General features: G+C 45.1%; 1 protein-coding gene across 2 annotated transcripts in view; it reads left to right on the top strand.

Annotated features, from left to right (window-relative positions):
* LRPAP1 (LDL receptor related protein associated protein 1) overlaps positions 1 to 17,000 on the top strand; it is a 33,189-nt gene extending 16,189 nt beyond the window's left edge. Inside the window, exons 5-8 of one of the 2 annotated variants that reach the window (XM_061554422.1) lie at positions 2,663 to 2,788; positions 3,850 to 3,932; positions 4,574 to 4,813; positions 8,205 to 17,000. In XM_061554422.1, coding sequence (XP_061410406.1) covers positions 2,663 to 2,788; positions 3,850 to 3,932; positions 4,574 to 4,813; positions 8,205 to 8,276 — 521 coding nt within the window. In that variant the 3' untranslated portion in view covers positions 8,277 to 17,000. The remainder of the gene's footprint in view (positions 1 to 2,662; positions 2,789 to 3,849; positions 3,933 to 4,573; positions 4,814 to 8,204) is intronic. The other variant, XM_061554423.1, reaches the window with a different exon arrangement.
* The last annotated feature ends 926 nt before the right edge of the window (positions 17,001 to 17,926 follow it).

The raw sequence follows: 17,926 nt of genomic DNA, 5'->3' as shown, positions 1-17,926 counted from the left end.
TGGCAAATCGTCTGTAGCTGTGCCTGTTTGAGATGCATCTGTTACAGGATGGATCTACTGCACACAGGGTGATGTGGTAATGCCTGTAAATGATCGATATTTAATAAATAACATAATATCTGTTCCTCCACAGCATGGTCTGTACACGGCCTTCTGGGAGTGAATATCTTTACCGGGATTGGTGCAATACAATCTCTTGACTGGTTTTGACTTTCAGTGTTTCATGAATAGTCAGGCTAAACCAATAATAGTTCTAACTGTCAGAGAGAGATATATATATCCTGTGTAGGCAAGGACCCTTTCCAAACGTATTCCAATACATCAGCATTGGTTCACTCCGAGAAGGTCATGTGGCTGATAGGATGTGTAAAAATATTTATATTTTTGTGTGGAGGATGAGATATGGGAAGGATACGTATTGCCTGCTGATTCATGGTTTAATTCAAGTGATAATTTACAGGCACCATCACCACATCAAACGGTGTTAAGGTTTCTGCCACACCCCATGTTCAGTACATCCACCCGAAACTAAACTATTTTTTATTCTACCAGGTAAGGCCCACTGAGCTAGATTGAGAACTAATTTCTTTACAAATGCTTTTTGTGTTTAGTTGTTCTTCCTCTACACCTCCAATTATGCCGGTTGGCTACGTTCGTTCCAAAAGAAGTTCGGCATACGTAGTTCTTTTTCAGAAGTGACCTGGCCACAAATGATAGCTCAACGAAGTGGCTTATCCCTTTGTAAATTTCTAGCAGTAGCCAAATACTCTAAACGCATGATTCTAAATGTGGAGGGAAAATCCAGAGGACCCGGAGAAAAATCCACGTGACTATGGGGAGAACACGCAAACTCCAAATGTAAAAACATTATGGTCGGGATCGAGCCCATGATCTCCTGCATATCAGGCGAGGTAGTTAACATCTCGCCACTGCGGCACCCTGTAGCGAATGCTTCTCAAAATAGACGCAGCTACAAACAACTCTCCAAATATATAAAGACTTTTAGGAGTGTCCTAAAAACCTTTCCTAGTCCGACAATGTTGCTACGTGTAATCCCAGTTGAGTATGTTCAGGTAATTATTGAGCATTGGAATGTTTGGCCAATACCCGTTGCATGGTTTATTTAGCTGTATGAAAAAAATGCAGAATGTGGAGGAAACTGACGCAGAACAGGGGGAGAAAATAGAAACTCCACTCACTCACTCTCCCACTTTGTAGAATGTATGTATGTTGAACTTCTTTTGCACCGCGTATGTAGCCTTCAGTGCTAATTGGGGGTGTGGGGGGAGGACAACAAACTAAACACAAAAAGGAGTTGTAAAAAAATACCTTTGAATCTAGATTTAAAATTACAAAACTCAATTGGCTTCCTAATATTGGAAGGAAGAGCGTTCCAGACGGCCGCAGAAGCACATATGAAAGCGCGTTATGCAGTGACTGTCTTTGTTTGATGGTTAGCCAAAAGCCACTGTGAGGGTGACCAGAGTTTGCGTGATGGTTCGTGCTCCTGACAAGATCATCAAGGTATTGTCGTTTATTTGTGGCAAGCACTTTGTGTGTAATGAGTGCTACTTTATAATGTTTCGTTTGGAAACTGGAAGCCAATGCAGCTCAGCGAGCACTGGACGGACAAATGGGGAGAACATACAAACTTCACTCACTCATGCACCCTCCTTCGACTCTCTGTAGAATGGCATGCACTCTCACTCTGTTAATGGAGAGAACAAACTCCACTCACATTCACTCTCGCTTTGTAGAATGGGGAGAATAATTAAACTCCACTCACACTCACTCGGTTATGCACACTCACTTTCACTCACTCTCTAAAATTGGGAAAACAAACTCCACAGTCACTCACTCATGCACACTCTCTCTTTCTCACTTGATAAATGAGGAGACCAAACAAACTCCACTCACACTAATGCACACTCACTCTCACTAACTATCTCAATATTTCGAGTGGAGAGAACAAGCAAGCTCCACTCTCACTCATGCATACTAACTATCTTTTGCTTTGTAGAATGGGGAAAACATACAAACTCCATGCAGAAATGTGCCCAAGTCAAGAACCGAACCCAGGCCCTTCTTGCTGTAAGGCACTGGGTGTTATGAATGAACCACCCTGTCACCCTAATGAGGCTCCTATCCTGGTCTATTGAGTTATTACGTGGTTAAAAAAATAAACTTGAAACTTGAAAATGTTCTGAGTTGACACAGGAAAGTAATTCATGAACTCCAAGTAAACACATTCCCGAGGCTGTTCTCGGTCAACACAAATTGCCATGTTGTTGCCTCAGGGTATATATAAACAAAAAAACGAATGTACATCAATGGCCATGTGCATGATTATCATAACATAAATAGAGTTATTTCCTACACAAATGAGCATTGATACAGTGCTCATTCCTGTTTACAGCCCTGAGCCAGTGGTGAAAATTCCACATTCCTTTGACAGTGGCAAGTGTATCAGGAGGATAACCACTTGTTGACTTTCTGCACAACGTGGTACTCACTTTATTGATCCTGCAGAGATGTTTGGCCGAGTCGACCGTCAACCGGGATGTGACCTGGCAACCTTCTGATTGGGAGCTGCTCGCTATATCGCTGAGCCAGCTCGTCTGGTCGTCATAATAAAAGGCACCCATTCTTGTCATTCTTTCAGGACACAACATGAACACAGTTGATGGAGCCGGAATCCCAGATAAGCAGCTGAAGGAAGTGAGAAGTAAACTGCATAACTCCTTGCAGCGCCTGCGAGAGTTGATGAGCATGGGATACGTGAACAGCGGTAATGCACAGTGCTGGATAGAGGCGCACATTAGGCGAGGCTGTCTCATGAGTTACAAGATAACTAAGCCGACAAATCTCTTCCATATCTGTCCTTCTACATGAAACATACAAAGTATGTTTTACACACCCTGCCAGCCACACTGCCTTTTGGAAGTACATAATTTCAGTAGCATTGGTTCAACGCAAATTCTGGACTGGTTTAGACATTTAATGTCTCATCAGCAGAATCAGGCTTCCTTGAACCAATGCTGGTAAACTGCTGGATGTGATAGGCAAGGACCCTTTCAAATATGGGTTCTAGGTCGACTCAACTAATTATCACGCAACACAATATAATCACGAGCATCATGGAGCATCGAAGATTGTGCTTCATTAATGCCTTCATTAAACATAATTTTCAGGTTTGTTAACGGTAGAGGTCATCTAAAGCTGTAATGTATAGGGATACAATCCAATTGTCGGTAAGAGATTTGCAGTAAAAGTGCCATGTGCTTGTCTTGCTCTAGTTTTGTTTGGCCGGGTGGCTTAGTGGTAGTGTGAGGGGCTCACAATCGGGAAGGTCGCGAGTTCACATTCTGGTTGAGGGTTGACTCAGCCCATCATCCTTTTGGGGTCAATGGAACAAGTTCCACTTTGTTGGGAAGTAAAAAATGATTGATCCATAGGTAGTCTCTCCCCCGTCATAGGAATATGGAATTTCCCCCACTGCCTCAAGGCTGTGAACAGGATAAGAGCACCACCTCAATGCTCATTTGAGCTGGAAATCACTTAGACTTTTTTTTATATCAGTCTTAAACATCTGGTGATAGGTCGTGTTATAATTTGTCTCGTTTAAAACTATATCTGAAAGGTAACTTCCCCTTTCAGCACTGCATAGCTATGAAGTATAAAGTGCTGGATAACTCAAAATACATTAAATATTGACAGGGGACACTAATGATCTTTCCTGAGTGTTGACGCTGCAAATTGCACTTTGCAAATCAGGAACAGCTGGCGTAGAACTGGATTATGTTGCTCTAACAATATTTCCACATTGTTCTATATCTCGTGTTTGCACAGAGTTCACCGAGCCTGTTGCAATGGAACTGTGGGAAATGGCCCAACAAGCAAACCTCTCTGAGAAAGAGCTGCACGATGTAAAGGTACGTGGCTCAAGTTCATTTTGTTTAACGAGGACATAACTCGAGAGACTAGGTCAGCCTCATTTGCAAGAACATGTTTTTGTGTTTAGTTTGTTGTCCTTTCCCCGCACCTCCAATTAGAACGGTTGGCTATGTATGGTGCAAAGGAAGTTCAACATAATGCTGACCTGGGTCACCACAATGACAAAAGCAGTCGCACAAAAACAAGTACAATTAAGCAAATAAAAATTGGAGCTAAAACAACCACGTGACAGAAGAACTTGCACGCGTCTCTATACATCTTTGCGCTTTCTTCCATTGTCTTCTCTTGTGTTTTTCATAAATGACCATGTTTCTGAACCGTATGTTGTAGCAGGTGTTATGTGCCGATTAATAACTTATTTATCTTGGTGTATGGAGTCAAGGTATGGAGGTGGTCATGAAGGTTTGTTACAGTTTTTAAGGGAGTGTCCTCAATGTTTTTTCGTGGCCCAAAGTAGGCTTTGTTCACATAATTAAGTCGGCAAGCTACGATTTAATTTGTGTTTGAATGTTTACGAATAGTTTAGAATGTTGGCTTGTGTTAAAAGACACCGTGTCTGACATGTTTGCGTACGATCTCGTTCGTGTCCAAGTGTAAGCATTGTCTTTTGAATCCCCAGGAGGAACTCTTGACGTTGGAGCGAATCTCAGAAAAACACAGCCATTTCCGCGAACAGCTGCAGGTGTCCCACGAGAAACTTCAGCACGCCAAGGCGACGTATGACGATGTACCCTTTGACAAGACGGCACAGGACAGTAAACGGGAAAACGTAAAACTATCGCACGATGTGGATCGTCTTGGTGAAACGCAACGCAGGCATAATGAGTTGACGGACAAGACACGCTCGCTAGCGTACAAGGTGAGAATTTGTTTACATAGGTTACAATTATTTCCACTGAATGTGTTGGCTACAGGGTCATGGATAAATATCATTATATTCTCCACAACGATGTGACTGCGACGACGATCTGTAACTTGTGTCTTTATTATTTATTCATTCCTTTACAGCTGGACAGCTCCACGCTCTTCACTCTGACACGGCTGCACTCCCGTTCCCGCGCGGTTAGATGTTCTCGCTCGCACCAGCTCGCTCACACCCTCTCCCGCTCCCGCGCGCCGCTGACAGGCGGCTCGCTGGGAGGAAGCCTCCGGCCCGCCACGTGGCCGCTGGCGTCCCGGAGGCGAGCGACGTGGTCCCTCTCCCTGACTCCACACACTGACCCCCAGCCCCTTCCGGCTTCCCCTTATATCCCCTGACCTACGTCACCAAGCCCCGCCTACAGCCATGCCCCTTCCCGACCCTTCTAGATGGTTACTCCCCAGGGCCTTTGAGCACCGCCCTTGAACTTCGGCTCATCCCTCTGATTGGTTGATGGCCCAGGCGGCGGAGCCTATCCCACCGATCGTCGGTGAACTCTCGTATTACACATGTACACCTGGCCTGTAAGGTGAATGGATACTCGGATCGTACTATCCGCCAAGCTGTTTCTCCTACCGTGGAGAAACAATCCCCTGAGAATTCGATCAAAATCATTATGTTGCCAAACATAGCAGGCGTTACGAAAAAGATTTCCAAAATTCTAAACAAACACAAGACCCAGGTCCGATTCAGTACAGTACACAAAATCCGTGATCTGATCCCATCCGTAAAGGATGTCATTCCTGACTTACAATACCCTGGTGTCTACAAACTGAGTTGCATCTGTGGTGATTGTTATATCGGGGAAATGAAACGACATTTCTGACCGCATTCTCGAGCACAAGTCAGATTTGAAACACGGTAGGACGCATTCTTCGGCCGTAGCTGACCACTGTTAGCTGCACACAACTAGCTGCCTTGCAGTAAACTGCAAGGCAGCTAGTTTATATTCATATCCATATTCCCAGTCTTTCACTCCCAGCTTTACACACTACCATCACTAAGAAATGTGACTCCAAGCCCTGCTTACTCCCATCACTTGGAAATCTGCTGCGCGTTGTTTTGAGCGTGCAAGCTTAGCTCCGTAGCAACTCTAATTTACTCCCCTGCAGCATAACAAATTATTTCATTAATCGGCTTAATTTAACTTTCTTATCAACCAGTTCAACTTCTGCCCCCTGCATCACATGTGCACCTCTCAGCCCACACCCCGCCCCCACACTCACCCTGGCCCCCCCTCTCCCCCCCGCAGCTGTATAATCCTTCGTCACAGCCATTTATTAGGCACACTTAAGCAGTACTTCACTTCTCTTACACTTACCCTTATCTTAACTATTAATCAGCTAATCCCCCCCCCCACTCCTTGGTTCCTCCCCCCCCCTCTTACGCTATATAATCACAGTTCTCTAAACAGCTCTCTTTATTCACTACAGTAATTTTGCTGTGGCGGTTCCACCTGAAGACGGAGGCTTGTGTTGCTTCCGAAACGTCGTGATTTAATTTAGTTGTTTTCATTTTAATTTATTTAGTTTTTTACCTGTTTTTTACTTTACTGAAAAAAACAAAAAGTATACTCCCAGATAGCCTGTTGGCTGATGGGATGTGTCAAATATATATATTTTTTTACATGGAGGGACAAATATGTGAAGGAGGTGAATTCTGTATTTATTTTGTTATTCACAACGATGCTAATGATTGCCGTTCTTTATGGATCGTTTAAAGAGTCTGCAATGTATGTATTATACTTCCCATGGTGACATCTGTGTGCGATCCATGTTTATGTAATGATCCTTCGGAGACGGCTTCGGAATCGGTCCTCTTTATTTTCAACTCCACGATACACTTATTTCGCTCACGCTCCGTTGTTGGCAGACAACAGAGAGCGGGCAGACTTCACACCAGCTCCCACCGCGCACGTGGCACCCGGAGCCCCGTTCGCGCGTGGCTCTCGCCCTGTTCGTTTCCCAGTCTGCTCTCGATCATTCTCTCTCTCTTTTAATCCCTTCGTCATGTGGTCCCCCCAGCCAATCCTCCATGGACAGCCTCGACCGTTCTCGATGGTTCCCTGTCACTCCCGGGACCACGCTCGTCACGTGGTCCCCCCAGCCAATCCTCCATGGACAGCCTCGACCGTTCTCGATGGTTCCCTGTCACTCCCGGGACCACGCCTCTCATCCGGATCCCCATTAGCTGGGGCCCCGAATGGCTGGGCCAGTCACTCCTGATGACATGCCGTGATCACGCCGGACCCACGCTCCCTATCTCAACCCTTATTGGCTACAAAGTAGGACCGGCAAGCCAATCCCCACGTGAACCCTCTATGGCTGTTATTACATTTACAAGGCACGAGTTATTCACCCATGGCCTTGCAGCCATTTTCTCTCCCACGTTACAACTTTATCATTGCCTGCATTGTCTCTCCAGTGGCACTTTATGAGGCAAATGAGCTGTAAGGCTTTTGTGTTAGAGAAATATAACCTGCTCAAAGGAATTTTTTAAATGAGCTTTTTAACTACAAATGATTTTACTTGAAGAGGCAGCTTGAGCTTAGTTTTTTATATATTTATTTTCATGTTATTGTTAACGAATATCTTCAATCGAAGATATTTTTTTATCTCTGCAAATTTCAAGTACAGATGAAAACATTAAACTCGTTTAAAGCATTACATTGTGAAATGCTTTATCCACTCACCCTCTCCCTGCTCTGAAGGGCCAATGACTATGACATTTACCTCGTAGTTTTTGCTGCAATAGTGCAGCATTAACATCACATCAAGTGACCAAGCGGAAGACCAAAGAGCAGACGGTGGGAGACTGGGATGTAACCGTCTTCCTCTTTACAGCAGCTGCGAGATCTAGCGGAGGGGTAGAGAACTTTGGCAGCGGGGTGTGGTGATGGTTGCCTTGAATGGCGTTGGCCACAATGACGTCTTCAACTTAGACAGCGATGATGAGATTTTTCAGTCTTGGAAGTGGCTTTAGCAGTGTGGCAGCCGAGGAATGGACCGTGTCCAAGAGGATGTCCGTCGAGTATATGGAGCGATGAGAGCAGCTTGCGTACCGGTCGGTGCTGGGTGGATTGTTGCATCGCAGGATCGTGAGAGGTGGCGGCCACGGCAGCATTAGGAGGCCTTCATCCAGCAGTGGATCGATTGTGGCGGATGATAGTTATCTAAGTGCTGAATATGAAAGTTCAATGCTTAATGCATTCAAAGTAATGATCATAATGTTCAGGAATGGCCGTAGAGGTTCTGATGAGAACGTACGCAGCACATGCAATGCTGATCGCTGGTGGTCACGGTGCGTGTTCTGTGGCACTGTGTGGTTACAGGTCAAGAAGTTGCACCAGGATCTTTCCACTCGGCTCTCCCGGCCGATTAATCGACAGCACAATGAACTTTGACAAATGCACACATGGTACACATGGGCTTGGTTTAGTCAATGTACGTATGTGATAGTTGTAATAGTGTTGTGATTCAAATTACAGAGCAGTTAATAATGTTTTTTTTATAATTCAAGTTGCTTTTTCCTTAAAATCACAATTTTTGCACGGTGTCCTCGATGCATAATTTTCTTGATTAAAGTAAACATGTTCACTTTGCAAACACAAAGTTTGGTTGATGTCTTTGTTCAAATCATGACATAAAAAGTACGAGGGTTTTTCAGAGAACATGTTTGCCATCACCTTGACAGACTTTCTCTGCATGGTCACCTCTACTGAACTCTACTTCTTACAACCGCCTACAAACTAATTAACGATAAACTATATTTTTTTATTCTACCAAGTAAGGACCACTGAGCTATATAGCTCTTTTTCAGAAGTGACCTGACCACAAATGATAGCTTAACGAAATGGCGTTTCGTTCTGGGGAATTTATAGCAGCCAAATAGTCTAAAACACGTGTTTCTAAATGTTGAGTTAAAAACTAAGCGACCATGGAGAGAACATGCAAACTGCAATTATACAGGCGTCGGATCGGGATTGAACCCACGACCTGTATACCAGATGAGGTAACACCTCGCCACCGCGGTGCCCATGACCGTCAAGGTCACCATCGGCACAGACGTCTTATGGTTGGTCCTTGGACCGTAATGGCACCACTCTCTTCACAGCCTCCCATTTGGAGCTTCTATTACATGCCCAGAGAGATGGAAATCTGAAGTGGCTGAGTCTGGATTCTTCCGAATGTCCCAGATCATTCCAGCCAAGCTTTCTCAATGTTCCCGTACGGTATGTGAGTGTCCATGGGGGGCGGGGGTGCACTTTGGGTGTCTCGCGTTGCCGGCCACACGCTCGGATATCCGCCATTAAAAGGGAAACCATGTTGCGCGTGAATTTCGCCGTCTAGAAGTGCTCCGCATGCTGCTGGAAAACCAGCTTTACCGGCAGCCACTCAAGCAGCACCTATGCACTAGACTCGGCAATGTACGCATTCAAGGTTCAGCTCCCTAGTCCTGGAACATTGTTATAAGTTATATCAGTCACGACCAGTTATATATTTTCACATGGATTAACATAACGGTTAACCAGCATCGGTTCATGCAAGCCCGAATGCTGATGAGACATGTCAAAATTGACCCTATTTTGCTTCTGTTGAACCAATGCCGGTGAAATTACGTACTGTGGTCGATGGTATGTGTAATTTTTGTATGCGGAAGGAACAGATATATTGTCTGCGTGTTTATTTTTTGTTACTTCTTTATCCACAATGACAGCAGATGCGTTTACGTTCATTAGCTATAGGACAGACGGAGGGGGTGAGACTTTCAGGCTAGTTGTTCGAGGTCGCTGCGCGTTCACTGTGCTGCTACTGCAGCAGCGGCATCTGGCGGAGAGGACTCGTGGGTAGCGAGGAGGTGTGGTGGTGGCATCATCGGCTTGTGCATTAGGAGTGCGCATGCTCCCTGAACCTGCAGAATTGGGTGTTTGTAAACTGCACCCTCCGATTAGCACGGTCGGCTAAGTACGGCGCGAAAGAGGTTCAGCGTACACACATTGTTTGGTGATGTTGAAGTTGGGGATGCTACTGATGTTAACGAGCATGAAGTTGGTGATGTTGATGATGAAGGTGATAATGCTGACGCTGATTATATCGGCGATGCATTTGAAGTTGATGGTGATGTAGATGGTGTTAATGGGGGTTGACAGGGACGCAAGTCAGTGTGGCATTGATGATGAAGACGTGATGTTTGTTGGAGTTGCGATTGTTACGTTTAGGTATTGATGTTGGCAAGGGTGATGATGATGGTGATGATGAGGCAATGCAGATATTGATGGTGACAATTTTGGAATTGTTAATGATGGGGATGATGTTGATGACAATGTTGATGTAGATGGAATTTGTGATGATGGTCATGACAATGATGGTGATGCTGAGCTGGGTAGATGATGATCGCATTGCCTTTGGCGACGATGCAGTCTAAGTAGGAATGTGTTTTCCTGCCACTTTATACTGGTGCGTTTAAGTGGCAATGTGGCTGCTATGGCTGTAGCTGTTAATTTTATTGCATTTCAGTTCTAGGGAGATTTACTTTTTTGGTGTGGGCTTGGGGTAAATAGACGTCCGGGCCAGTCGTGGGAGCTCCCGCGCAGCGCTGACTTCTTTTGCCCACTTGAGATTCGTGCCCGGGCGGAGGGAGGCAGGTGCTCGTGTTCAAGTGCAGGAGGTACCCACAGCTCCCCCTGGGCTGGGATGCCGATGTGGAGTGGATGTAGACAGCCCCAGCAGAGGCTGGGTTGCAGCTCCTACCACCCAGCTGCTTTTGATAGTCAAATATTGGAGAGAGCTGCGATCTCGGTGACCTTTGTAACGGTCGAATCATTTAAATGACAAACGTATAATTGAAACACGTTCATTGCGTCACAGTATACGTTTCAATTACACTTAGCGGAATACATTATATTAATAATGATGTACAACATAAAACGTTCAGTGATTTGCTGCTCAAACGAGCCAAGAGTTTGTACTCATCTGAGATCAGTGGGGGAAATTCCGCGTTGCGAGACTCCGTTTATTTCCTCCACAAAATGGTACCCAATTTAAGACCCTGGAGGCCTGAGCGTTGATGGGCTTCGTCAATCCCAAACCAGAATGTGAGCTCGCACGTCCCGATTAGCCGTTTGCTCCGTGGCTTAGCCACCTGGTCCTTTGGTCAATTCACTACTAGATGAAAGCCTTCCCCAGCGATGACGGTCACGATCATACTTCACCACGCCGCTCAGTGCGGGTGGGTGAAGAGGGATGCCCGGGATCGGTTCGGAGGTTGAATACACCACTGATGATGGCCATGGCTGGGGATCGAACTCTGGTTACCTGTTTCATAGTGCAGTGCGCTCACCGCTGTGCCACCACCCCGCTCCTATGATAACACTCACCCTTACGGTTGCGTGAGTTTTTATACAGACATCTGTGTTCATTTATGCGAAAGGCAGCAGCAGGCAGCTGATGCAATCCGAGACGGGCGTTGGTGTTTGGCGGAGGCTACGTCACGGAAACACAACAGGATGCAAATTAGCGTCTGGCTCCCAAGATCCAATAAATCGATACAGTCGCATTCATTTTGGTTTATTGTGGTTTGCGCAAAAGCAGATGAAGACAAACAATTAAAATAATGCTACGTTACCAGATGTATTAATTAGCTTTAACGTTGCCGCGCACGTCCAATTGTAGTATCCACGTAGATGATATATTTGAGTTATTTCTGTAGGGAGCAACACTTATCTATTATCAGTTCAAAATGACTCGTTTATTATGCGTAGCATGGTGGTCGTGAGATCGTAACCGCAATTCTCGCTTGGAAGATTAGATACGGGCGCCGTGTATGCACATGCTCGGGGCACTTGTCTGTAGATATGTCGCTGGCGCGTAGGTATGGCAGTGGTTTGTAGGTATGGCACTGGGCTGTAGGTATGGCACTGGTCTGTAGGTATGCCAATGTCATGCCTACGGAAATGCTGAGAGATTCTTGGTTGTCTTGCAAGTAGCTGGAAGGTATCTACCTACTTTTATTTTTAAACCACAGGTTTATGTCAATCCACTGCTGGATGACGGTCTCCCCCACCCTGTGCAAGTCTTGGGGTGTGTTCGACCATACTTCACCACGCTGATCATGGCAGGCAGGTTTAGCCTTGACTCGCACACTGATCGAGTCACCGGGTTCCTAATGCAGGGTACCAACCACGGGGTATTTCTGCCATTCGAGGGCAGCAACGGAGTAATATGGTAACTTGTCCCACTCATTGTACCTTAAATGAGTGTGCAGACTTCAGTGATGTCACTGTGCTTTGTAATGAACTATAACGTCGAGGGCCCCCTTTGGCGGTGGTATGTGCACAAGCGCAGTCTTTCAAGTTACAGTAGTTTGTTTAATCAGGTGACAACTCGAGAGACCAGCAGTCTCATTTGCGGGAGTGACCTGGAGTAAAATGCCAGTGCCACATTTTGTCCAGAGCGCTGCCGTACGATGGACGACAAATGTATCAGGTTAACGTTTTGGGCAATGGTCCTTTGCCAGAGAGGGAGAGAGCGGAGAGAGATTGACTGAACCTGCGTTGGAGATTGCGCTGCGCATTGTGGGTCCTGGAGCAATTTGGGTCATTGTCGGACAGCGAAAGAGCGCTGAGTTCATGTACTGTGTGTGTGCAATTGTCCACGTTTATAATGTTTAGATATTGAGAATGCTAAATTTAAAACCGCACAATAATCAAGTCTGTTGTGTTAATTAAAAACATAATTTCAAAGTATTATAAAAAAAAAATTGCACAGTGTGAGGCTCTGAGAAAACTGGGACATTTCAAAGTGTGAGGCAGTGGCCCAGCTATTGACAAATGTAGACAACACCACGCCATCATGAACATCGTTGTGCAGGATATCAGCAACAAAATAAGAAAGCAGACGTACGGATCCTCCCCGTGTGTCTTCTGATATTTATTTTAAAAAGTACACATCTCATCAGCCACATGTCCTTCTGAAATACACTGCCAGAAGTCCGTGTGGCTGATGGGATGTGTAACATTCTTAGTGTATGTGGAGAGACAAATATGGGAAGCATATGCTCTGCTCGTTCGTGTGATTGACAAACGCGATGTGTCCACTGTAGGGGAAAGCCACTGCCTTCGGGTCCAGAAGCGTCCAACCCTTCATCTTGTGTTGTGCTTCATATAATTTTGCATCGACCTTCGTCTCATATCTAACATACGGGGGTCCTTGCCAACGCTGTAAAGTCTGGCGGTTCACCAGCGTTGGCTCAAGCAAGCCTGACTGCTGAGAAGACACTCAATGTTGACGTCAGTCCAGAGTTTGCTTGTACTGTGTACACAAATGCTGTTAAATTATGCGCTCTCAACAATGCCGTGCTGTTGAAGGGACGTGTGAAACATACTCATACTTTTTTTTACGTGGAGCGACAGTTATGTAAAGGGGATATATTGTCTGCTTGATTCTGTTTTAACGTGTCTGTCTATATATTCATATCTCTTCTGCAGTGACAGGCCATGCTTGTATAATTTGTATATGACATTAATGCACAGGTGCCTTTAGATCTTGTGTAAGAGCCTCCTTGTCTCACTCCTTATTTGTATTTTTTTTGCTTTCTTAAGAAAACACATCTGTGTAACTGGTCCATCTCAACAAATGGGTGTGTTTTATATATATGTAACTTAAGCATATTTCTAATTTAAGAATTACAGTATTGGTTTGTAATAGCTCGGATAATTGCATCAGTTTCCACTGACGCAAGTGTCTTCAGATTTTACAGAAGCTGGGCTCCTCTCTGACTGACCTCTCACAACCTCCACACTCCTCGTGGCACTGCTGTACTCGGGTTATTATTTTTCTTATAACAATCAAAAACTCCGGCTCTATTCCACTCTGCATAGGCCGAGTGAATTCGTACACAATGAGCAATTAGGCGCTGCTGATATCGTGCTTACAGCCCTCGAATCAGTGGTCGGAACTCCAGCGTCCTAAGGCAGGGTTGAGTCTACCCATAAGAAAACTACTGTTGACTTCCCCACAGCGCGGTATGAATTTTATTGACCCCAGTGTGATGATTGGCCGAGAACTCCCAACCAGGATTCGAACTCACAATTTCCCGATTGAGAGCTGCCCGATCCACCAGGCCGTGTGAACTGTCGGAATGGAAATATGTACGAACGTCATCGTTTCCCTTCCATTCTAAACCTATTTTACTTTGGCCAGTTAGGAGCACATCGGAATAAGCAGAAGTGTCACAAAGGTCGCTGTTTTTTTAGTCAGAAATAGATAAAACAGTACCGCTTTTTTGCAATCGGTTACAAAATTATGGCACACTGATCAGTCCTGGCTGCAAGGGTGTTGAGGTGTGGTGATGGATGTGGGTGGAAATGTGAACACCCTTTTCACATTTGCACAGGGATATCCCACTTTTATGCTAAGCTGTAGATTCTTTATAACTTCACTCATATATCCGTGTATTTAAATATTCGAACAAAAGGCACAATATATCTGTTTCATGTGCCTGTAACTTGTAATGGTTCCATGATAAGCTTAAAGATAATATTCACAAGCAGAGACATGTGCTACAGGGAGTGTATTAATTAACATGATTTATGTTTGTGCAATTTTTTTTCAATGCCTCATGTGACAGTTGTGTTTTCCCTGATTTTTGTGCATTCCTTTATTTGATTCGTTTTGCTTTTGCCATCTTGGTAAACCAGGTCACTCATTGCAAATGACACTCATCCTGGTCTCTTGAGCTCTCACCCGGTTACACATATGAACTTGAACGCTTGGCTTGGATGCACTAGAGGCAACTCCAAAGTGAATTTCTCTTGAAACCTTGTGGACTGAAAGACGTCAAACCCTACAGCTAAAAATAATGGTACAGTCCTGCAATTGCTTACTTTCGCCACTGCTGGCGGAGCAGCCTCCACTCCAGGAAGCTCGAGAGATAGAAGGTGTTTTGACCTACTCTTCCACGCTGCCAAATCCACATCTAAGTGTGAAATGTAACGTACTCTTTGGTTATTTCGGTAAAGTCACGTAGGTAGAAAGCAAACCTTCGGGCTACCATCAAAGATTTGTCCATGAAGCCATGCAGATATATAAACAGAGACAATTTCATCCGAGAAGATGGGTATAAGCTGAGCAATCATTGGAAGGACGTTATTAACCAAGCAAAGTCGTAACTTGCTGTGGTGCTTCCATCCTTCCTGCCGTTTGGCTGTTATCTCCAACTCTCTGAGTTGCATTGCCCGGTTGGGTGCCTGCATTAACGGGCTGGGATCTCACTAACATGGCCACCTCTGCTCCCTTAGCCTCGATGGTTCTGGCTGCGTGATGGGCTGCGTGATGGGCTGTGTGTCTCACTTGTGCGACCACTGTTGCGGTGGTTCTCTTGCGTTGACGCGCTTGCCTCTTACAGCGCAGTTGGCAGCGCCGCAGCTTGTGTTACACATAGACATGACATTAACTTGCTAATCTCCCTAATCTCTCTGCCTAATCTCTCCCATCAACATAGTGCTAGTCTTCCATTAACACTGCTATTGTGCACATATGCGGGGACGATACTCTTATGCGGTGACGGAAGCTCATTTCATGCTCATCTCTCCCTAATCTTCCCCATTAACACAATTGACGTGCTTGCGTGTGGGGATGGAATTCCTTTCCAGCTCAGACCCCGCATGCTTGCCCTTCGCCAACATATATAACTTCTTGTTGTAACAGATCTCTCGCTGTGTTCTTCCTGGTTCAGCAGTTCTACTGCTGGGTTATTTTTTTCCGCCTGAGGACGACCGCTTGTGTTGCGATCGAAACGTCGTGATTTTTTTTTATTTTAATTTTCCACCTACGTGACTTTACCGAAAGAACGAAAGAGTATGGATTTCTGCAGTCACGAAAGCTTCAAATCAAGATTGAAATGTAACGTGGTTAATTATTTATTTTGGAAGAGGTACAACCTCACATTTAAGTGTCAAATTAACGTATTTTTTTATTTTGTTAAAATATTTCACCTGGAATATCGCTCGAGATGGGGAATGTGTCGTTTGCAAGCGTGTCCAGGTTCGTCGAGTGACCCTAGCGCACGCGGTTAGTCTTGCTCATGCACCAGCATTGTCTGCTGATGATCTGTGGAGTCGAAAATGGCCGTCATTACATAACGCCCTCGCAGGCTGAAGCGTGCCCCAGACCTGACGTGTGGCGTGGCTGAGGCAGCAGTGTCCTTGGCACGCAATGCGCGGGAGCTCTGCCAAGCGAATTTTCTTAAGGGACACAAAACTCACAACCCTAACAATTACGAAGCTTATTTATTGTCAATTCCAAGCCAAAGTGATATCAAATGGGCAACGGGGCAGTGCTCACCTGCTGCTTTACAGGCCTGTAGAGCCAGTGGTGGGCATTCTGCATTCCTATGATGGGGGTGAGTCTATCCGCGTCAACCACTGTTGATTTTCCAGCAAAGTGGCTGCTGCACATTGGAAAGAATCAAATCTCCAAGAGAACAACTGAACCATAGTTCTTTTACATTCAGTATTGGAATGCTTTTGGAACCCGTTTTGTTTTAATTTGGCCCCCGTTTTGTTTTAATTTGGCCCCCGTTTTGTTTTAATTTGGCCCCAAATTGTTGAAACGGAACCCAACACAGTGGGTGAGAGGATTACCACACTGCTGGTCTGCTAAATCCACGCTGACTCTTTCAGACTGGAAGGCAGCCTGGAGCTTGTCCTTTTGTGGAGTATCCGGTGATGCAGGCATTGGCCCAGTTACAGTCCTCAGCTGGCTCAAATGGGACTAAAATGTGCATTTAAACATAATCAAAGTTGTGATGTGGATGTTTAGTGAAGCGTGTGGACCATGGGTAGTTGATACATTGTGTGGTAGTAAGGTTATTTAATTGGAGACGAATGATGTATCAACATGTTTTAATTACATCCCTGAGAAAATGAGATCTCGCGATATGCCAAAGCGAGCACTGTAAGTTTGGCGTGCAGAAACCAGACGCCTACCCTGGCAAGTACACGCTTGCGTGCTCATACGCGCACACAGCCCCTACGGAAACATGTTGGGCTTCTCCATTTAGTTTAAACATTGAACTTAGTTCAACTTGAACAAATCATCTTCTTGGTTCTTTCGGTAAAGTCACGTAGAAGGGAAGTAATAAAATAATAAAAATAAAACATAATAAAATAATTCTCTTATTTTTATTATGGTTTTATTTTTATTATTGTATTACTTCCCTTCTACGTGACTTTACCGAAAGAACCAAGAAGATGAATCCCTGCAGTCACGAAAGCTTTAAATCGAAATTGAACAAATCAGTTAACCTTGAGACGGGGGGGGGGGGGGTGTCTTTTGGGGAGACACGGAGGAAGTTTATTGATTCCCGGGTGAGAGCCTGATGAGAGGTTACGACTTCTCGCGATGGGTTGCAAAAACGGGCACCCAAGTGAGGGACACAAAACATTGACACAGCTTTAAAGAGCAATTGTAGAACAAGGCGAGTTAAATAAAAACAAAGTAAGACAATAATCTCTTAAAACTCGTGCACATTTGCGCAGCCAATTATGAGCCATTATTTATTCTCACAACGACGAGTCTGACGATTTGTCAACTCGCCGTTGAGCTGAAACAATCACAGTTGGTGCGTTAAACGCGCGTCCGCACACCAATGCATGTGTTTGCTGTGTTGGGTGGTGGAGGATCATAACACCAATTTGGTCAGATAATCACGTGGCCTAACTCGAAATGATCTAATGATTAACGCTTGCTATTGTTAACGCTTGCTGTTTTATTTTACTCTGTACTCTCAGACGCCGTGAGGCTTTTCTTGACCTTAGCACAGCATTGGCGTTCTCCAAACACACGCGGCAGGCAAGGCGACCAGGCCTATTGTAAACAACCCTCCCCTGTGAAGCCCTCACAAAACATCGACCCGGGATGAAACCGCTGGTCCAAGCTTTGTTGATACCACAAGCGCTTGAGAAGCTTTAACAGCCTGCATGTTGGGCACAGCACATGTGCAACTGCCCACATAATAAAGTACACACACTAACACATGCAAAACAAAGTTTGG

Source organism: Lethenteron reissneri, chromosome 19 (assembly GCF_015708825.2).
Source record: "Lethenteron reissneri isolate LAM-NWPU_2019-01 chromosome 19, ASM1570882v1, whole genome shotgun sequence".
NCBI classification, from domain to species: Eukaryota; Metazoa; Chordata; class Hyperoartia; order Petromyzontiformes; family Petromyzontidae; genus Lethenteron; species Lethenteron reissneri.
This window is presented reverse-complemented; position numbering and strand designations above follow the sequence as displayed.